Genomic DNA, 22,356 nt, shown 5'->3' with positions numbered 1-22,356 from the left:
CAGGTTTTAACTTCTGTGTCACCTTAGTCATGATCTTCATTACAGAATTCTCCCTGTCCTTGCAGTTAGATCCTCTTAATCTGCTCTGTTGTATCTCATAGATGACTTTAATTAGTGAGATTTCATAGGAAATCATTAGGCAATTTCATAGGAAAGCAACAACTTTCCTCTTCACCACTGCCATCTTTCCCCTCCCTGGGGCTCTCTCTCACTTTGCTGTCACTTACCTCTCCCTTACTCATTCATTCCTCAGGAGAACAAGCAGTTTTGGAACAGCAAGATTCATGACCCCACGTGTTTTTGCATGTCTGAGTGACTGACTAGTACAAAAGGTGCAATCTGTGACAAATTTTGCTGAGTTTTTGAGAGGGACCATTGTGCTGGTGGTATTTCTGTGGGGGGGGTTGGATGGGTAGCAAGGTGTAAGCTCACACAACTGCTTCAGCTGAAGTACGAGCAGACTGCTCCTCCTTTTGCGGTAGAGAACAGCCGCTCTGATCTCTTGGAGGAGTCATCTTTGGGTCCCCTCTCTGTTGTGAAACCTGTTAGATACAAAAGCCTGCGAGCTCATCTAGGAAGAAATGCAAGGGCATTACCTTAACACCCAGATGATGGCAGGTGTCTCAGTTCTGTGGGAAACAGTTTAAAACAGGGCTGGGAGAGCTGCAGAGCACCGGGTTCAGGAGCTGGCAGGCTCCTGGAGCAACTGAACTCCGAAGATGAGAACTTCCAAACCGTCTCTCTTCTTACATTTACTCTGAAAGGGGTACTTTCAGCCCTGCCTGGACTTTACTGGGTTTCCAGGCTCTCAGTTTAGATGTTTTGTACTTGTCGGTCTGGCTCGGTGGGTTTTAAGTCTTCTCTGTGGTTGCTTTCCCACCGAATTTGGGGAAACTGGGGGTCTTCGGGTTCAGCACATGGCCCAGGACGCCGATAAAGATGGGTTGAGTCCATACTCCAAGGCCGGCTTAAAACCTGCCGGGGAAGCCGCCGTCCGCGTAGCCGCCGGGACCTCCCGTCGCAAAGGCGGGGTAGCGATGCTCCGCGCTCTTGGGTCCGGCCGGAGCTCTCCATCCGATCCGCACCGCAGCGCGCCTACCTCTGCCCTACGGTCTCCGCACTCACGCTGAGCTCGGGGCCGGGCGGGGGCGCGGGGCGGGGGCGGCGAGGGCGGAGCCGGGCCCGGGGCGGGGGGCTGCGCCCTGCGCGGGATTGGCGCCGAGCGCCGTGATGCCACGTCCGGCGGGGGAAGCCCTGCCTCGCTCGGGAGCCTCCCCCGCCGCCCGGCTCGGCGCGCAGGTGGAGCGGTGTCGGCGCACGCACGGACCGACCCGCCGAGCCCGGCCACGCCGCGGGAGCAGCCCCCGCAGCTCGCCCCGCCCCACGCTCTGCTCCTCCCGGCCCGGCCCGGCGGCGCCGCAGCCGGCAACATCGCCGCGGGACTGCCCGGGGATGCAGCCGCGCTAAGAACAAAAGCCTTCTGCGCGGTCACGCTCCGGAGCTTTAAAGCGGCTCGGCCCAGCCAAACTTGGATCTCTGCCCCTCCCACGTCCCCTCTCCCCCGAGCCGCGGCGGCGTCCGGATTGAACTCCCCGGCACCTTCCCTGTACGCCGCGGGCAGCGGCAGCGTCTGAGAGTCGCCGTTCCTCCGCCCGTCGCCCTCGCCCTCTGCGCGCCGTCCCGCCGGGGCTGCCCGCGGGCAGGGAGGGGGCCGCGCCCCGCTCCGCTCTGTTCTGCACTGCCCGGCACGGTACTGCGCCGCCTCGGGGATCCCGGCCGCCTGCCCGCCGCGGGACCTTGGCTTTGCCCTTCGCACGGCAGGTGGCGGGGCCAGCGGAGAAGGATGCGTCTCTTCCCGTGGGGATTTTGGCTGCTGTGTGTCGCCTCCGCCCCGGCTCGCGGTGACAGCGGCAGCAAGGCGAGGAGCTGCTCCGAAGTCCGGCAGCTGTATGGGGCCAAGGGCTTCAGCCTCAGCGGCGTGCCCCAGGCAGAGATCTCCGGTAAGTGGGTTCCGCGTAGTGCAGCGGGGAGGCGGCCCGAAGTACGGAGCCCCCAGGCCGGGGCAGCCCGCAGGGACCGCTGCGGTCTGGGGCTTCCCTTGGCAGGGGTTGGTGGTACCGCGATACGGGGGCTACACCGCCACCCGCCGCTGGAGTTTGTCTCGGGTCGTGGGTGGCGAGACGAACAGACCCGAGAGATGTTCTTGAGGGCCGGACATCCCCTCTCCCCTTGCACCCTCGTTCCCCATAGCCGCTGCCCGGGCTGGAAAGGGTCTCATTCAACGGTGGCCATGAGAGCGCAGCTATGGGAGAAGCAGCGGTGGTTTGCTTTTCTTTATTGTCTTCTTCTTTCTGAGTACGATTGAACCGGTGTCGGGGGTTTTAGTTCAGAAATCAGAACAATCAGATTGTAATGGGTTTTGGTGTTGGAGCTGAAAACTGCCACAAGGTTACGAGACAAAATAATTGATTTCTCTTAATCTTCTTTTGGATGGGAAAAAGAACCTGTAAATGGTATTTGTCACTCCTTCAAAATGCAGCAGGAGTAAACTGACCAATGTCGAGCTTGTAAAGCACAGAGGAAACGTGAGCAACTAACATCAGAGGGTGTCCTCTTGCCTTCATCCTGGTTTTGGACAAATTTTGGTTGACTTCCTTGTCTTTGCAGAAAACCACTGAAATACTAAAGGCTATTCAAGGGCTGATTTATGCTGGGTGGTTTGGGGCTTTTTCTTCTCCCCCCCCCCCCCCCCCCCAAAGACTTGGTGAAAATATGCTGAGGTGCTGATTTATTTTTTTTTTTTAGCTCTCATGTAAGTTTTGATACACCAACTTGTGACCCATATGTAAGAGATGTAAGAGCTCTTTCCTTACTTGTGGGAGCCTCCTCCTTCAGACAAAGCATAAAACATGCAGGCGTACGTGCCAAAGCCAACCTACAGGGACATCCCGGTAAAACTGCAGTTTGTAGTTCACATCTGAACTACAGAGTGCCTTATGTTGAATGTTTCATGGTGTCGTTTTTCAGGGAAACCAACTCATTATCTGACCCGTGAATGGAGAAGGCTGAACAGTATGCATGTCTTATAAATGTGAACAAATTAGTATTTTCTTTGTCAAGTTGCAACCCAGAGTAAATTGCAAAATCAAGTGAGCAGCCCTTGAAGCTAAGCAGCGGGGAAATTCAGAATCATTTCAATGTCACTATTAATAGCATAGTAATTCAGTTGAGCAAGAAAGTGGCTTTATATACATTTGCATCTAACAATTACAAATGTGCATCCATTAGAGCAGTTGTATTTCAAGTGGAAAGTTCTTGGAAGCCCAAATGTTTACAAATACTCGTGGAGATGGCTACAGTGTTGCGTGCAGGGTAGTACTACAGGGGCAGTCATTCAGGATTGTTTGAGCTGCGCTTACAAGTATCATGTATCTCAGGTTAACAGCCAGTAAAACATCTCACCGCCTGCAGATTGTTGAGGCCCAGAAAGTGACAGAGGATGCACAGATTTCTGGAAGCCAGGAGGTTTTTTTTCCCTGCTGTTTGTTGATTTTGAGTGTGTACCCTGGCAGTCTTAAACAACAGTAGTTAAAATTATAGTATCAAACTGGGCATCTCTGTTACTGTAAACAGGGAAACTCTACAGATAAATGCTATAAAAACTTGAGTAATACCACACAGAAAGTAATATGGAGAAATGCCTAAGGGAAGGGGGTTCCACGCATGAGCCCGCTGCTGATATTATTAGCCCAGTATTCAAAACAGCTAACAGACTTAATTATTCTCAGTAGTAATTATCATGCCTACCTTCTGACTGAGATATATTCAGTCAGATATATTCCTGCCCTTCTCTGTTGCTGCAGTACTCACCCAGTACAGGGAAAACATTGGTACATTAATACTAATCTCAGAAATGCTCCTAACAAACTGCAGTATTGTATATTGCATGTGCTTTTTAGCAGCTGTTGGCAGAAATTGACTCCAGTTTTGTTGTCTCCGAAAAGAAGGGTCTTAAGAGCCTCTTGCAGTATCTCCACAGGACTGTGCAGTTTATCATCAATGTTTTGTCAAACTACTAAATCATCACTTAAGCCTGGTTTAAACAGCTTTAGTTCAGCTTCCTGACCTTGGGGGTTTTAATCTGCATGGAGTCTTGTCAGCTCCTACCTGATTGACACCTGTACGTGTATACACATGGACATATGACAACTTTTGGCCAAGTTAAGACGTGCTGATGAAGACGGTTCAGTGGTGGCTTTGGTTGGACTTGTGCTGAGATTTCCTGATGGTGGCCTTTTCCATGTTGTCAGAGCGGTTCAAGAGATACTCCGAGAACCATTTTTTTGTCTTACTCCTGAGCCCTTTGGAGGCAAAAGCCCTTCACTTTCTCTCCAAGGGGACCTTCTTGTTCCTTCCTTTTCCATTACTTGTCCTGAAGCAAAGGGAAGAACTCATTTCTTGGCCCCATGGCCTTGTTCTCAAACGATGATGCTTTGAACTTGCTCCAGGCACTACTTGGTGTGTGTTGCTGTCACATCAGCCTGCCACCAGGAGCCAAACCACACACTGCTTTTACCCCCAGAACTTGACTTCAAAAGGCTTTTAGTAAGCTCCCATGATGCAGGCTCTGACTCAGGCTGAGATGGCTGTGTTTATGTTTGGTTTAGAACACTTATTGATGGTTTACACCTTCTAATCTGTAATCTTTGTTATGATTTAAGAGAATTATGAGTAATATAAAGTCTCCGCAGCTCACCAGAAGGTAGTCCCTGCTTACAGCTGTACAGATCAGTTAGGGAAGCAGGTGCACAGTTATTAGCTGGTTAATAGAATAGATAAGCATCTGATTTGGGAATAGACTTAGTTTACCAGATTTCTCATGAATCACCTAGACAGAAGTTCCCAGTTTTTTGCTAATGTTGTACAATGCCTTTACCATGTCTAAGTGCTTTGTATGTGTCAGGTGCTGTTATTAAGTGTGTTTAGGGAGTATACAAGGTGTTCTATCTCACTACTTTGAAGTCAATGGCAAAACTCCCAAACATGAAAGAAGTGTCTGCTCCTATTAGTAATCCTGACAGACAAGCATGCACTCAGAGTCCCAGGTGAAGGTCTGCCTAGAATAAAGTTTCTAGTGCTGGGGAAAATGTTCCCTGCTCCTTGGGTCTGGGAAAGTTGCAACACTTGCTTTGGTAAGATATACTAAGGAGCAAAGTTTTCCTTTGTGTTGGAGAGTGTTCCTGCTCACTGACTGCATGACTCCCATTCTCTTTCTATGATTGCTGCAAAAATGGGAAAATAGTTCGAGACCTTCCAGCTCTTCTCTTTCCTTTCGAGTCTTATGCAGGTAGCAAGTCTCAGTTCCTACTTTGTGATGTTCATGCTAAGCAGACACCATCACCCTATCCCCTACTCTAGTGACTGAGGGAGAGGGGTGCCCTTCTCTAGAGGTACTTCTTAATGCCTGTGCTGAGGGCTGATCTTCTTGTGCTTACAGCATGGTTTGTGATGGAAAAGAGTCAGCCTACAGCAGAAAATATTGCACCTTGTGGAGGATGTCCAGTTTTCTCTGCTGACCTGATGGTGTGGCTTACAATTAGTGATGCCGGATGGGTAACTGCTCCCCAGTGTCTCAAGCAGAGGTAGTTCTGTTGTGTACTGGAGAAAACTTGAGAGTTTGATTTGACATGGATATGCTTGACCTTTGCTCAGTGTTTGGGCTAGGCTTCTGCTTTGGTATATTGCCAAGATTAATCTTTCCTAGACTTGGTTTGCTACTAGGTTGAGCTTGTTGACACTGGTAGTGGGTGTAATGTAGCAAAGGGAGAGGAGGGTACAGAAGAAAAGCCACCTGGACTTCACCAGGCCATATTGCTGCCCATCCTGTCATGCGTATGCTTCTCTGGTTCCTTAGCTGAAAGGAGTCACAACAGCTTTTTTAAATGTTGTGGTCATTTTAGTCTGCATAATTTGGCTTCGTAATGAAAACACTGTCAAGTGTATGTTAGAGCCATTTGGAAGAGTGTTAGCTAACTAGAGGATGGGACCTGACAAGGCTCTTGCGTGTGAAGAGGGCAGCAAAACCCAGTATTGGAGGTCATTTTAAATTCTGACAGTGGCACTGCAAATGACATGAATGCAAAGATTGGCAAACCTATGTCTGTGGTATGAAAAAATATAATCTGGAGCTCCTCCACTCCTGAGGAAAGGTCTTTATTCCTTAACTGAAAGGGGACACTGTTGTTCCAGCACTTTTTGAGGCTGTTGCTATATTTGGTTTGTAGTTACTTGAGGCAGACAGGATTTCTCAAGGTTAGCTCCTGCACGGTGAACTCCCAAATGCAATATCAACCTGTTTACACTAATGAATTCGTTAGGGACAAATTGGAATGGCCTCTCTAACCTTCTTGGTTAAGGGTGCTATTTCTGATGAGGCAGAACAGAGGGACTTGTGCCTTTTCCTCCACCTGGCAAGTGTATTGGTGGGAATGTTAGAGGAGGCCATGCCTGAACTGTGTGTCTCCAGTTCTGTTCAACTTCAGATCTACACCTTGCGATTGTTTTGTTAATTTGTGGCTGCGGTGTGCGTGTACAAAGCAATTATGGAAATCGGATTTCTGGAGAAAAATGGGCCCCCTCTAGCGGTTAGTGCCAGCTCCAGCCCAGAGCAACCTGAGCCTTTGCACACCCGGGGCTTCCCTCAGCCGGGTCGGAAATCTGGGAGGCTTTATACTTAGTCTTTAGCGTTTTGTGGTGTTGACATTATTTTTAAGAGAATCTGCGATACGGATGACTAAGCTCTCACCACGTAATTATCCTTATCGGCTGTGTCTGACAAAACTATTTCAACAGCTTCTTTTGTTGGTGAAGCAAAAGCCTCATATTTTCTTTTCAAAAAAATCTGCATGCATATATAGCTGGAGCCACCCACCACCACCACCACCACTGTGTGAAGCTGCAGAGCTCACCTCATTTCTCCTTCTCTTCTTGCCCTGTGAGTGCCCTGCTGTGTTTAAGAACACGTCAGTCAATCTCTGGATGTGCCGGATGGGTTTGATAGAAGATGTGTGGCTTTTGGCAGGGTTTGTGAAACAGTTGGTTTAATGTTCTGTTGCTTTCAGTGCAATTGTTTCACATTGAGGGGACTGGATAGATAAATTCCTTTGGGTAATTTCAGTAAGTGTGCTTTGACTTAACCAAAGGTGAAGAGGGACCTACTAAATTGGTTTTAAAAAATGTGTATTTGGAGCCAGAGGTTTTATTTTCCTTGCAATTCACAACAATAACTGAACACAGAGCCTGTGGAGCACCTGCCCAGCAGCAGCTGCAGCTGAGCACAGGCTCTGTACCCTTCCCACCACTGCCCATTGGAATGGGGAGGGAGAATTAAGTATCATTTATTTTTATTGCAGCATCAGATTACATTAGGCACAGTATAGAAAGTGAAGGCAGGGTACAAGGTGGACCCCAGCCTCAGAGAGCTGCTGTTCTGAGTGCTAACCCTGACCCTGATGTCTGCAGAAGTCTCAGCACTGTGCAGCTAGAGCCAGTGCTGCAGTTTTGATCCCTGGACAGCAGCTTGGGTGTACCTGGTGCTTGTTTTGTGGGCTTGTGGAAAGTGAGGGGAGGGTGGGTGGGATGGCAGTTGGCAGGTGTCACTGTCATAGGGAGATCTTGTATATTTGCTTTTAGCTGGAAATACTAGGAATTTCAGGGGAAACCCAGGGAAACAGACATCTCAATTTAGTGAAAATCTGCAGGCTTCCTTGGGGGAAACAGCTTTAATTTCTGTTTGCTAGCCTGGCCCCTGCTGAATGTGAGTTATTTCTATATGTTTGGTTTCTTTTTTTTTTGTCCACTGAAGTACATCTAGCATGTGGGTAGCTATTTGGAGAGGACAGTGTCGAGGTAGTTTGCTGCTCTGGCATACACTTGACCCTGCCAGCTTTGCTCAACTTCTGTAACAGGACATACCTACCTCCAGATGTGATTGCTTGCTTTTCCACAAGCAGGAAAGCAGCAAGCAGCTTCCAAGATGGTATGTGCATGTCTGAGCTCAGAGAAACAGTAACAACAGGCCCTGCAGAGAAGTCTTCAGTGAGGCATCCTGTCCTGCCATGGCCAAGTGTCTGCTGCCATGGCAAGGTGTCGGCTGCTAGAAGCACAGCCAGCTCCCCATGCTTAATGTGCTGTGTGGCTGCAGAGCTTGGCTCTAACTGCCTCTGATATACACAAGGGTCTTACTATATCCCCTTGAGTGTGCTGAAGCAAGGCATGTAGCAAATATGAAGATTCACCTTTATTACTTTTCCTGTGGGAGAGCCTCTCCTTAGTATTAATTCAGAAAAGAGTTGGATGTGCTACTTCTGGTTGTATGACAGCCAAGCTGAGGAGGGCGCTTGACACTTTTATCTGCTCTTCTGAACTTTCTGCAGAGATTGAGTCTTTCTGAAAATCCCAAGCAAGTCTCTCCTTATTTCCACTTGTGTAACTTCTTCAATGCTTCTCTAGGCTCTTACTACCAGGCACAGCTGTGAGAAAGGAAGAGAGGTTCAGTGGGCAGCTTGGTGGAGCAGACACACCAGCTGCTTGGGTGGTGGCCTGGAGCAAGTCCATACAGAGTCTCATCACCTTTAAATCTCCCTGGAAAAAAAGTCACATTCTTGCTTGTTACACAGACAGGAAAGCGTTGACAATGTCTGCCTGACAGCTGTGAGGATAACTCTACCCCATCATCATGGGGAGAGACCTTGAGATGCTAAAGCTTGCCAGAACCCTTGTAGCAGTTGCTTGGAGGTTATTCCATCATGTCCTGTAGTTTGTGTGCACAAAGTTGCTGTAGCTGCCATTGCATTAGGATGCTTACCCTCAAAGTTACAAAAAAAATTAAAGAAACCTCTATGAAAGCAGAAAATGTCTTTTTCCTCTCTTACCACGAAGGACAGATTGCCCTCTCCTGTGATGTCTGTATACCCTGCCACTTTGTTGCTCAGGATATGTTATATCCCTGACAGGTGAAACCTGTCTTGGAGTAACATTTGATTCCCAGGGAATCGGGTTACCTCGGTTGCCAGACCGTTCTGCAAGAAACAACGAAGCTTTAGACGGCAGACAACTTAAAATACTTGTCTATACTTGATGGAGCTCTGAGCTGGGTCAGGCCTTCTGCCCAGTAATGCCCACAATTCCTGTTTTGCTTGGAATTCTTCAGATACGGCAAACTGCTTGCTTTCTCTTCTCTCTTACAGTTTGAATGAGCAGTGTGCTGTGACAGTTATTGACAACACATTCCCTCTGAGTTCTAGGAGTTACATTAATCACAACTGTGTTGACTGGACAGAGATTATAAAAACTAATTTAATTTTTCTTGCCTTTTCATATACAGAGCAGCATGAATCAAAAGCACAGAATTGCCCAGCTGTTATAAATTCTGATGCTTGTGACAGGAGCAAACCAATTTTTTTTCCAAATTGCCACGCATTCTTCTGAAGTACTGAGAAGAAAAAGAAGAAGAAAAAGGAAGAAAACAGCAACAAAAAAGTTTTACTGTGGTTTCAGGAGCCAGCACGATAGCACTTAGGCAGACAGTCAATCTTTTCTATGACTGAAATGCAAATGCTCTGTGACAAATAGTTTTGGCTTACAAAAAAATCGGTATTTTATAGGATTGTAAAACTATACTGTATAATTTAGTTGGAGTGTTTCCACTAGTTTTACCCAAGCCTCTTGCTTTTCAGCTGGAACAGGCAGGCGTGTTTCTAAAAGAGGAATACCTGAGAATTTCTTTCAGTTGTAAGTTTTGTTCATAAATAACAACATGATCAGACCACTGCCAGAATTAAGATTAATCTTACATTTTAAAAGCACAGATGAATGAGGCAGCTTTAGTCTCTTCTGCACTCTGTTCATGCTGTTGCAGTAAAGTTTGCGGTAATTTTGTTCTCTAATTGATCTTGAGATGAGGGCCAAGCATAGTGTAAAGGGAAATCTGCATGAGTGGCAAAGCAGGGGGCTGCTGTATTAGCATCTCATGTCTGTTTCTGCTACCTCCCCGGATAAACTGAATGGTGGAAATCAGGTAGTGTAATTACCATGTGGGTCTGGCAGGAGAGAGATCTGGTCGTAGTCCCCACCTGGATGCAGGTTTTCACCACTAAGCTGGAAAAGCCACTTCACTGCTCATTTCAGCAGTTTCTTCTACTGTAAACACTAGATTACTATGACCAAGCTTGAATTGCTGATGGGAAGTTTGATTTATTAAACTCTTGTCCCTAGATGCAAGAATTGCCTTAAAAGAGAGCAGTGGTCTTTCCCCTGATGCAGTTGTTCACTGTGCACAGCTGCATGAGTTTAAAACAGTTGTATAACCAGTTCAGATTTTACAAACATCTGTTTGGCTTTGTGACAGAATACTAAACAAGCCCTGCAAAAATACCCCTCTTGCTCCCCTTTCATTTGTGGGAGGTCTCACAGGGGCTTCCATGTTGAGGGAGAAGGAGGCTGGTATTTTTATTAGAGAGGCTCTCTAAGGCCAAACCATAGCTAGAGGCTCATCTGCTGTGAATTTGAGGAAGGGCTGCACAATAGTGGGAAGCCTTGGGTAGAAGTCCCACTGACTCAGCCACAGGCTCCTCAGGGCCTGTGCCCCATCCTCTCTGATGGTGGTAGGATGTAGCAATGTCCCAACTGCTTGTGCAGAGGAGAGATTGGGAAGTGCCTGGGGAGGTCAGAGTAATGCTCCCGTTTGCCTTTTGCTTTTCATCTGCCACAAGCACGTTCCCTAAATTAATGAAAGTCTGGATAAGCAAAATTGATAAGATGTGTTATAAATACATATAGGAATCTCTGTAATGTGTTAGGTAGCAGAGTCCCTGCCCAGAGCAAATTGTAGAGAAACCCTCTTGTTTCTCAGTGCTGCCATGGAGGTACTGGCCTCAGGTCAGTAAGCAGATACCACATTATGTCTTCTCAGGTGAGTTTGTGGTTTTGTCCTCTTTCTAGGTGTTCCATTAAGTTGCTTTAGGACAGCATCTGCTGGATTCGCTCTGTCTTGGGAAGTTGTATTTGATTTTATTTGATAGGAAAGGACTTCTTTAGGTAACTGATGTCCAACTTCGGTCATGTGGTGTGCTGGTAGACAACTCAGCTTCTCTTTCCATGATGTTCAACAGACACTCCTTACCAGCTTAACTCTCATTCTCTACAACTACCTGAAAGGAGGTTGTAGAAAGGTGTGGAGCAGTCTTTTCACCCAGGTAACAAGCAATGGAACCGGAGGAAATGGCCTCAAGTTGTGCCAGGAAGGTTTAGGATGGATATTAGGAAAAATTCCTTCACTGAAAGGGTTGTCAAGCCCTTGAACAGGCTGCCCAGGGCAGTAGTTGAATCACCACCCCTGGAGGTATTTAAGATGTGTGGATGTGACACTTACGGACATGGTTTTGTGGGACATGGCAGTTGGACTCAATGATCTTAAAGGTCTTTTCCAACCTAACCAATTCTATGATTTTATGACTCATGACAGGTTTGTTCTGTGCCCAAAATGCAAACTTTTCCAGGTACATGCTGGGTGTGTGCTGGGCTTGTGATGGATGAGAGCATTGTCTGCCCGTGTGCCCTGTGTTCACAAACACACACACCTGCCATGCAACAGGACAAGTCACCTACTGAGTATGGTGCTATAGCTATACTATGATGTAGCAGGTCCCTTTGCACTCTCAGCGCATAAGGAACCATTGGTATGGCTTTAAAATGTATCCATAAATGTAGGAATGATTCAACCAGTCCAAAGCCAGGGCTCTACTGCTTTACTTTTCATGTTGGTGTAAAGGTGACATAAGCATTCAGAATAATTTTGTGTTCAGGAGGGATAGAACATACAGCTATGTCTTTAAGAAAAGCTGGCTGCTGCTTTTGTGTGAAGTACCACCATAAGAGAGGTCATAGCTTATTGCCAAGAAACTGCAAGCAACTCATGAGGTTCATATATTTATATGTGAGTGTGTGCCCACACATGGGGTGGTAGCTATGGAAAGGAAATTCTGACAAGCAACTCTTGAAAATGTTTCATAGTTTCATAGTTTCATTCAGGGTTGGAAGGGACCACAAGGATCATCTAGTTCCAACCCCCCTGCCATGGGCAGGGACATGGCCCTGGGAGATGTAGACTGGACCATTCTTGGCTTTGGATGGAGGAGGGGATGTGACTCTTTTTGGACCCGCTGCTGGATCAGTCTGAGCTGCAGAGAGACTACTCCCATGGCAGCTTTCTTGTGCTATTGTCCCTGTGGGACGATATTTCCCTGACTGAGCTCAGATGTGCAGCAACCTTCCAAGATGTGAAAAAGTGAGGAGTGTCTGTTCAGTGATTGTAAAACTGCTTTTGGAGCATGATGCCTCATTTCAGGCCACCCTGTGAAGGAAAGGTATGGCTGTATTGGAGGAAGTCAGGCACAGGCCACCAAGATGGTTAGGGTGGTAGAGAGCATGATGTACAAGGGGAAGCTGTAAAATCTGTTTTCAGCATTGAGAAGTAAAGTCTAGATGAAAGATGACTAGGGGAGATCCCATTGCTGTCTGCTACTACACAATGTGTGGGAATAGAGAAAATTGGCTGTACAAGGGCAGGATGAGAGGTGACAGACACAAGCTGGAAGTGGGGAAAAATGCAATTTCATACATGGGAAGACTTTTCAGCATGAATAGGCTCCTGGAATAGGAGCCCAGAGCGGTGGTGGGATTTCCGTCTCTATGCTTGAAGATATACAGATTAGGAGTGGACAAGGCCCTGGGACACCTGCTCTAGTTGGCCCCTGCTTTGAGTGAGGGTTGGACTAGAAGGCTGCAGAAGACCTTTCAGCTCAAATTATTCTGTGATTCTGTCCAAAGGCTGCAGCTGTGCCATACACAGACAAATTTGGTGTATGTGTAGGTAGAGATCTTCCATTAATGAAGGTCTTCAGAGGAGAAGAGGTGAAAAAAAAAAATCTTCCCAGTACTGCCATGTAACATTTGTACTTTTGGAACTTATTTATTAGTTTATGAAATATAACACCCAGTAAAATCAAAGAGGAGAAGCAATGTATGTAAAAACCTGTGCTGGTGCTCTAGAGATCTGAGTTCATTTTTCTGCTCCGGCACATGTGTCTGGCGTGACCTTGGGCGAGTTGCTCAATCTGTTTGTATCTTCAGTCCCCATCTGTTCATTACTGTCTTTAAATTATAATATCTTGGGTTTGTAATTTGTCTTTAAGTTTCAAAGTCTTGGAGTACTAAGTCTTGCTGTTTCTCTGTGTTTCACTGTACAGTACTTAGCACAATGGGACTATAAATCTTCATCAGTCCCATGATACATGAATAATAAACAGTAAGGGCATAATTTAGGGCTACATTCTGCCTCTGTTTTCATGATGTATAAAGACAGGGGGATTTTGTTGATTAAAATGTTGTGCTGTTCAACCTAACGAAGATACATGGGCCTTACTGAACAGATTTTTATGAGCGTGTCGCTGGCTCTTTGGGTGTGATGGGGTTTTGTTTTGTTTCATCATTACTCATTGATTGCAAGTATCCAAACAATTTGTTTGGCAGATCAGGGAATAATAAATTCCTTTAATCTGTACCTCTTTCAGTTTAATTATTGTTAACTCATTACTTAGCGCTTAGTTCAGTGGGTAATGAACTCTGCAGTGGAGAAGAGTTGGACAGAACTGGATTCTCTGGTTCTTTTGAAGGTACAAACCAAAATTGCAGAGTCACTGAACATTTAACTCTAGGTTAGATTGAAGGTTACCAGTGGGTGCACTGCAATTACCTTTGCAGGCTTGAATATAGGTTCACATGATTTCAGCTGGTTTCATGCCTGCATTGCATCATGTTTGTTGCTTTATTTTTAAACTGTTGACTACTGTGTAGCCAGCTCTTTTTGTCTTGATTACAAGACAGCCTCTAATAAAATCATGTGTAGTACAGTCCTAATTATTACAGACAGACTACATTTGTGACTGTGGTAACACTTACTGCATTAAGCTACTTCCTGCAGAGTTTAATAGTGTGTTCAGACCTCCCTATTTCAGCTGCAGCCAGGGGAATAAATATTTGATTCACTCAGGGGGTGCTCCGCTCTCTAGTGCCATGCTGCTGAGCATGTGGATTGTGTTTGGAGATTACCCATTTGTCTTATTTCTTCATCCTGCAATTTTTGTTGCCTTTTCATCACAGCAAACTCAGTGAGCTATACGTAGCAGGTGTTGGCCATCCTGCTGTGTTGTGCCAGTGGCAACTTCTGAGGCAGTGGTGGTGCTGAGGAGGGTGTTACTGACACCAGAGAGTATGCACAAGTCAGGGTCATCATTGCCATCGCTTTGCTTTCATGTCAGTTATTCAGTTTGCCCCCTGAAGCCAACATCCACTGTGTCATGTATAACACCAGTATATTTTTAAACATCATGGCTTATATATGTTAAGCTTTCTTCCTCAGGCTGTGGAAAGCTAGACACCAGAAGTTAGAGGAGGCTAATGTACCAGGGAGGGGAGCAGGACGTGTGGAGTCACTCTAAAAATGAACAGCAGATTGTTCATCCGTTGCTGCCTGCTCTTGCACCCTGGCAGGCTGGCTTCACAAATGCCTCCCTCCCTTCTGCATCTATTCACACAGGAATTAGAAAGAGTAAAAATACTACCAAGACTTTTCCCTTGTCAGCAAGGCTGAGACTCTGGAGCAGACCATGAAGCCTGCAAACCCAGTTGCCCTTGGTAGAAATGTAACTTTTCCATCAAGGAAAAGCTTTTTCAGCTAGAAAGATGTAAAGAAGATAGGGATTTTGGTGAGAAACCATGCTGAATGGCTTCTGAGGGTTTGGCAATGCATCATAAAGGTTGGGTATGGCTATATGTCAGAGATTAGTACTGAAATGTTCATTATGGACTTGCTACTGTATTCTGCTTTATCATCAGGAGAAGGCAGTTTATAGCACTCTTGTTAGTTGACCATTCTCAGCACAAGTTTAATGCGGTGCACTTTCATGCAAAATAAATAAGGGGCGAGATCCTGGGTCCCCTAGAACACTAAGCTTCTGTTCTGCAAATATTTTTCCACTCCTGGGGAAGGAGTTGTTCTTTGCACAGTGTCCCCCACAAAAGCCCTGTTAATATGAGCGACATTACCCACATTTGTATAAGGAGAAAATGACACTTGCCAAATTTGCAAATCACAGTTGTGTTTCTGTCAGATTTGGCAGTTACATGGCTTCTGGTAACACTAATGAAGGCAATCTGCTTTTAATTTAAAATCCTCCCTGAAGAAGAAGGAAAAAAAAAAAAGCTGGCAGTTGAGGGATTCAGCAGTGTCCTTGTGTGAAACTTCTCTTTCCTTCCTTATTTTCTATGATTTGCTTTAGCTGAGGAGAAACTGTTAATTAAAAAAATGTTCCTAAAGTGGCCAAGTATGCAGGAATGTTCTTAGGCAGCAACTACCTGTACCAGTTCTGCAGTAAATCACTTCTTTGGTTTTACTTGATGAGCAATTCTAATTAACCAAATAAAAGTACTGCTTACCTTGCACTTAACTCAGCATGTTTGCTACCTCTCATATGATTGAGGGACTGAGGACAGCAGGTTTTGTTTAGATGACTTTTTTTTGGATTCAGCAAGGCCAACAGCACAAGGAGGGAGTAAAGCCCATAAAAGGACTCTGCTTGTGGGGCAATTCTTCCTGGCTGGGATGGGCAGACAAGGGAGTACTGAAGGCTGCAGGCACTCCCAAAAGTCTTGCCATGGGTCTGTGCCTCTCCTGGTCACAGAGGAGGGAGATAGGGGTGGAGGAAGACAGTGGTGCTCACACCACATTTGAATGTGGCATTTTCCTTAAGTTCAGAAGGTACTAGGCCAAATCATGCATCTAGTCAGCCTAATTTTGTGCTTTGCACAATGGTAAGCAGTCTGTGCTTGGAGAAGAGCATAAGAAAACTGTGTCTGTGTGTAAAACTTTCCTGTGTACAGCAATGTTTATGTGGTCCTGCAGTGAATCATCTAGAAATTATCAAAGTGCCCCTGTGTCATGGTCACTTGCTTTAGCCCCTGATCCTGCCCTGCATCCTTTGGAGCAGTTCAGAGCAGCTGCATGCCAGAGCTCCACCGTGGTATTCTGCCTTTGTCTGCTGTACAGAGACTGGACCATCTTTGGGACTATAGAAGTTAGAGGGTTGGGCAGGAGATATCAAAAGTCTTCATTAGCAAGTATAAAGTGACCAGGCTGCCTGAATAACAACTATGGTGAACCAAGGACAGCATTTTCACAGGTGCCATTTGACAAAGCCCCATCAGCTGCAGCCTTTCTGCCAGCACCTGGAGACATGGAAATTATTCATTGTTTTGGTGTGCTTTTTGGTTTTCTTGTTTTATTTTGGTTTGGTTTGTTTGATTTTTTTTTTGTTGGTTTTGCTTGTTGTTTTGTTGCTTTTTGTATTTGTTTGTGTGTTTTTAAAGTACATAAAGATAGAGAATTCTGTCTAGTTTTAGGAGATCCAAAGTAAAATCTACTCTAGAGCTGCTTGAGCTATTTCATAACTAGGGTAAGCATTTACAATGCCAAATGCTGAAAGCATTTTGCAGTTTATTGAGCTGCATTTCATGCATGCAGGAAGGAGAGATTTGGGTTGATTCACAAATATTTCATAATGATTTGAAATGTATTTGTTCCTTTTTTCATAACAAGTGAAAAATGGCCAGAGATATTAGGCTTGTAGCTTATTACCCCTTCACACTAACACTTGTTCTAAAGGGCTGAGGAGCTAATCAACCCCAGGCAGAGCCTCACTAGCCTTTGCTGGAATATAAAGAATTACTATAAGCCAGTAGCTGGAGTAATCTTTCTACTCAAAGTTTGGATGTCCAGAGAGAGTCCTGAGTGCTCCACTGGTGCTGGTGGAGCAGCAGCTGGTACAAAGGACTGTAGCTACAGCAGTCCTGGAACAGCTGAGAAACACAGTGTTTCAGAGCTGTGCGTGCAGTGTGGTGTGCTTAACAGTACTGACTCCATACTCCCATCTGCTGTAAGGCTGTACCCAAGGGACAAAATTCTGGTCTCATTGCCTCCTCCGGGAGGATTTATCTTGGAATTTTGAAACCTAACCTCCTGCTTTATCCCTAAATTTAAATCCATGGCTCCTGGCTGAAGACAGAACCATATGTCAGTGAAGCACTGGGGCACAGCCATCCTCTGTGTATTTATAATCTGCTGTTGCATCTGGAGTTTGCTGTAGGAACAGGAGCCCCAGGAAGAACCAGCATGGCAAAAGGCATTGTATGGGATGTGCACTTGGGCTGCCAGCATGCTACCATGTTAAGAGCCATGCAATTAGCTGTTCCTGTGCTTGGAGAGCAAGCACTTGGAGTGGTGGAAAGATGGTTGGCATCTCATCCAGAGGTCACCTGAGGTAATCCAGAAGTACTATGCTGTTCCATGGAAGTGCCATAGTCCTGTTTTGAGAAGCAGCCATGATCCAGAAGCCTTCATGAACAAAGGAAATCACTTAAACAGAAAGCTCACCATCCCAGCAGAGCCTTCTCCATACTGCAGGCCAGTTGCATCTTCCCTGGTGACCTTGGGGAGGGGGCAAATAATGTAACAGATGGAGAAAATGTGTTCTTGTAATTAGAGGGTGATGGGCTCTCTTAAGCAGAGAAGATCTGTTCTTTTAATTAATTAGCTATTTAATATGTTCGTGCAGTGGCATGCCTAACTAATGTGCAGTTACTATGAATATACTTACAAATGGTAGTAATGGGTGCAGATGGTTGTAATTACCCACACTGATTTCTGCAGTAGTCACACATGCAACACATCAAGTTGGCACAAAAATTGACATGTATTGGGTGATTATTTCCTCCCCTCATTCTGTGTGAATCTGCTCACGTCACCTTCCTCTGTACACCTGGATGCCCTGGACTCACTCTTGGGCTGTACCCACCAAGGTGAGACAAGGCTTTAGAATTTAATATATGCACAAAGAATTGAAGCATGGTGAAAATGACTCTAACTTAGGTTTTCTCTGCAGTGCCCTACACCCAGTGCTTTGGACAATGGAGTTTATCTGATGATGGTGCAGAAGCAGGGCTCTAGGGTTTCTGAGGGTTTCTTGTACCTGTGTGTACTGAGTGGTTTGCCTTCACAGGGCAACGTGGTTCTCACTCTCACAGCCAGGAGTGGTGTGTCAGGGGCTTTGGTGCCCTGCAGTTGCCTTGGAGGAACATAAGAAATGTCTGTCTGGGTTACCTCATTGTCTGTCTAGCCCTGTAAGATGTGTCTGATAGTTCTAGCAGAAGATGATATTTAGGAACAGAATGGCTTTGGCACCCACAGTTTCTGAAGAGGGTGCATCCCTGTCCAGTCCTTTGCAGACCTTTTGTTCATGAATCTGTCCAATCTCTTTTTAAACCTCCCAGACATGGTCTGCCTCCATAAACTCCCATGGAAGCAAGCTCCTTAAGTTTGGTTCCCACTACATAAAGAAGCACTTTCTTTTGTCCCTTTTAAACTGTCAAACTGCTTGAGCTTGCCTGGCTGTTCTTCACTCAGATCATCTGGTCAGATGAATTCCTAAGAGGGCTGGTATTAATAAGCCCAAATACTAAGGGAGAGTTGTGTTCAAAAGGCAATTCAGGGTCTGGGGAAGTGATTACACTTTCTTTTCCCTCAAGAGTTGCCCAGGAAAGGGGTCAATATCAGATAGTTGTAGGTGCAGTTTTAGAAAGGAAGCTGAACTGTATGGAGTGACTTGAGGATCTGGGAGATCCTGTCTGGCAACAGGAATGGGTGCTGCCAAAACCTCTTTTTGCTTCCACACTGAACAGCACTTGCCTGAATTGGATGATAGGCTCATTTTGAGCCCTGGTGACTGAGGAGCTACTGATCCATGAGGCTGAGTTCTAGTTTAGGAAATGGCAAAAACAATTTAGGGGAAGTATGTGTCAGAAAGCATTTCTGGGATTGCTAAGTGCTGCTCCAGGTATAAGCACCATCTGCTCTGGGATAGCTCAGCATAGAGGAGAAGAAGCTCTAGAAACTGCTATCGCTGTGTGCTGCAGATCCAGAGGGAAGCAACCAGGGGGAGAACCGTTGGCTGCTGCCCTTCGCCTGCAGTTGGCCCCACTCCAGCGCTGGGGGTGTGCATGTACCTGCCTTGCAAATTGCTGTGGGCAAAGGCTCTGGCAGTGAAAGGCCTGGGGATGATTCATGGGTCTGCACTCCTTTGTGAAGTGACATTAATCTTTGCATCAGGAGACTGCTGCTTTGTATCCCAGGGTTAAATTTTGAAGGTTTGTGATGGCAGTTAAAAAGCTGAGGATAGAAAGGAAAGTTTAAAGAAGCCTTGTAAGAGAAATTCATGTCAGAGAGTGAATAATCTGAAGGCTCTGTGCAGTGTAATGGAGAGCCAATCTCAGGCTGATGACTTCAGCGTAGTCAGTAGTGCAGAAGAGAACTGTAAGTACTTCCAAATCCTATGGCTGTCCTTTCTACAGCAAAAATATCTCTTGTGAGATGCTGCCCCTTTTTTTTTGTCTTTTCCTTTCTCTTAGAAGGTGCAGGCCCTATTAAATATTTACTCTCCATTTTTCCTATCTTCTTAATTTGTTTTGGGACACTATTTCTTGGAGTTTTTTGAAGCTTGTCTTGTTAGGCTACTGGGTAAAGCCTTCCTTTTTTGACAGCTTTTTTTACTCTTTCTTTAAAGCTTATCTTTGATGTGAGCTCAGAAACACAGATCTTTTTCCCTTTTTTATCACTTTCCCCTGTCAGTTTAAAACCAGCTATGAGTACTACAAACTATTAAAAACAATCTAAGCTAACCTCTCAAGTGACAGATATTCAGGGCCTATCTCTTATTTTCTGTCTGTATAGAACAGACTTTTAAGTTTGAGGAAACAAGAAAGGATGCTGCATGGTAAAACACCCATAATTACAGCAGCTCAAAAAACTCCTGCAAAATCCACCTGGGAAAAGGCATAGCAGTGGGATGTCCTGGTGACTTTAATCCTGTGGCAAGAAACTAACTGCCTGTGCGGTCACATCTATCCTGAATTTCTATTTCTTACACTAATGTACTGTACACTGTGCTGATAATTGAGTTACCTGAATTCATTCCTCCTTCAGCAAGAAGGACTAACAGTCTGGCAGGTTAGCTCATAGGGATGTGGAGTGGGAAATGTCAGCTGGGTCGTGCAAGCCAGTCCTCTACTATCTCATGAAGCCTGGTATATGAAGGCTGCTGAACAACTTCCATGCGTCTTCAAATGCCATTAGCTAGGACATACATCAAAAGCCAATAATGGCAGGTGAGATCAGAAGCATCACTGGTGTCCCAGTACATGTTAGGAAAGAAGAAACTGTAAGAAAGAGCTTCCCAAGGTGTTTTTTTTCCTTTGTGAGGCAGCAACTTTACAGTTCCTGTAACAGCCCATCTCTGACACGCCATGGGACTGAAGTGTATGTTGGTACAAACTAAGTGAGGTTTTATCACTTGTCGTGTGCAGTAACGGTTCTGCCGCTGCTATTTGCAAATAGCACCCGCCACCATGGTCTCTTCTTTGAGTGCAGTGTGCTGACAACCCCTCATCACACGCATCAGATAGTATCCCTGAGTACCCCTGGGGCTGTCCCAGTGCTTCCATTCTTTCAGCTTCTTGCTGTAATCTCCCCAGGAAACTTGCCAGCACAAGTTATCCCATTCAGGTCAGGACAGGCCACCTGTAGTGGATCCTCAGCACTGTGGGAGTCAGTTGAGAGTAAGAAAATTAAAGCTTCTTGGAGTTTGCAAACCTTAGTGAAATAGTCAGCTGTTCCCAAACTTCTGTCTCTCAGAAGCAGCCATATCAGCAGGTCCTGAAGCTAAGTAGTAATGAGAACTGATAGAAATAGCTTGGAGAGGAGAACAAGAGAGCCAAGCACAGCACTACAAAAGGAAAGCAGCCATTAAAACAGCTACTAGAAAACTTCAATGTCTCCTTAAAAAGAAAATTTCTGACTTCTACAGCCAACTCTGGCTTGGTAGTGGAAGGGGCTGGTGAGAGACAAAACCAACCCAAACCCACCACCACCTTCTGTTGACTTGATGAAATAATTTAAAAATGTCTTATGTTCACTTCTTCAACAATGTTATAAAATAAATGACTGGAGAGGATTTCCCCCCAGTACACAGTTACTTTAAAGTAAATATGATTTGTAATTTATTTTTTGAATTAGTGATTTACAGTTTTGGTGATTTACAGTTTTCTGGCATTGCTCAGAGGTCCCTGATGTGCTGGGAAAGCCGTTTCTCTAGGAGTTCACAGCTCAGAGGTGCTGCCGTAGCTGTGAACAGCAGCATCTGGGCTGAACTTGGCTGGCTCAGGCAGGCCAAATTTTTATGTCTTTTAACTCTATCAGATTGAGTTTCCTAGTTTCCAGGCTTTCAATAAGAGGGGTTTGTAGCTTACCCTCAGAAGATCTGCCAAGCTCTCTCAGTCCTGTCTTTTTGGTCTGAATTAAGCATTTTCTTATGGGCAATTTCCTCCTATTCCTTTTCCACAGCTGCTTGACAGTCCTTCACAGACATCTGCAAAAGCTGGAGTGTTTGTTTGCATTATCTTAAATGTTTGAGTTACCAAATCCCTTGGGGTCCTTTATCCTTTCTATTGAATGAGGGGATGCTTTATAAGGCCACTCCTCTGTAGCTGAGTCTGCATCATCCCCTGATGGCACAGAATGTTTTCTGATGGCTTGCCCATGCTGTCACCTTCCCACTTGGTTGGTGTGGCCAGATTTTGCGAAGCACTTGGCACCTGGCACCTCGCCGGAGGAATGGGACTCTCCCAGCAGCTTTACTGGATAAGGCTACAGAAATGGGAGCCATGACAGTGGGCAGCTCTGATCGAAGCTCCATTGCTGAAGCTTTCCCCAGTGGCCCACGTTTGTTTCTCAGCTGTCGTTCTCAGCTGCTTGTGGATGCAGACAGCTGCTGTTGTCTCAGCATGGGTTTTGCTTTGTTTTGTTTTAATCTGTCCACTTCATTTATGTGCCTGAATTAGAGCTGGGCTCTTTGAAGATCTAACCACTTGTTTAGATCCTTATGGGAGCACTTTTGAGAGTCTGGCCCTTAACCTATAAAGATCTTTGGTTCTAAACTCACACCCAGTTGGAGAATGAGGTGTCTCTGCATGGTTTTGCTCTTTCTTGCATTTAGCTGGCCATCAGGATATCTGCCATTTGCTACATGAGAGGGCTTATCTGTAATTCATAAAGGAAAGATCTCTACCTTGTCCCTTCTGGGAGTTAACGTTACCTATTAAAAAGGGCTTCCAAGATGCAACCTGACCCTT

General features: G+C 45.7%; 1 protein-coding gene across 1 annotated transcript in view; it reads left to right on the top strand.

Moving 5' to 3' along the window:
• The first annotated feature begins 1,301 nt into the window (after window positions 1-1,301).
• GPC1 (glypican 1) overlaps window positions 1,302-22,356 on the top strand; it is a 217,840-nt gene continuing 196,785 nt past the window's right edge. The window contains exon 1 of the mRNA XM_068145413.1: window positions 1,302-2,000. Coding sequence (XP_068001514.1) covers window positions 1,844-2,000 — 157 coding nt within the window. The 5' untranslated portion in view covers window positions 1,302-1,843. The remainder of the gene's footprint in view (window positions 2,001-22,356) is intronic.

Source organism: Melanerpes formicivorus, unplaced genomic scaffold, assembly GCF_026170545.1.
Source record: "Melanerpes formicivorus ecotype bairdi unplaced genomic scaffold, bMelFor1.0.p_v2 SCAF_12, whole genome shotgun sequence".
Classification (NCBI taxonomy): Eukaryota; Metazoa; Chordata; class Aves; order Piciformes; family Picidae; genus Melanerpes; species Melanerpes formicivorus.
This window is presented reverse-complemented; position numbering and strand designations above follow the sequence as displayed.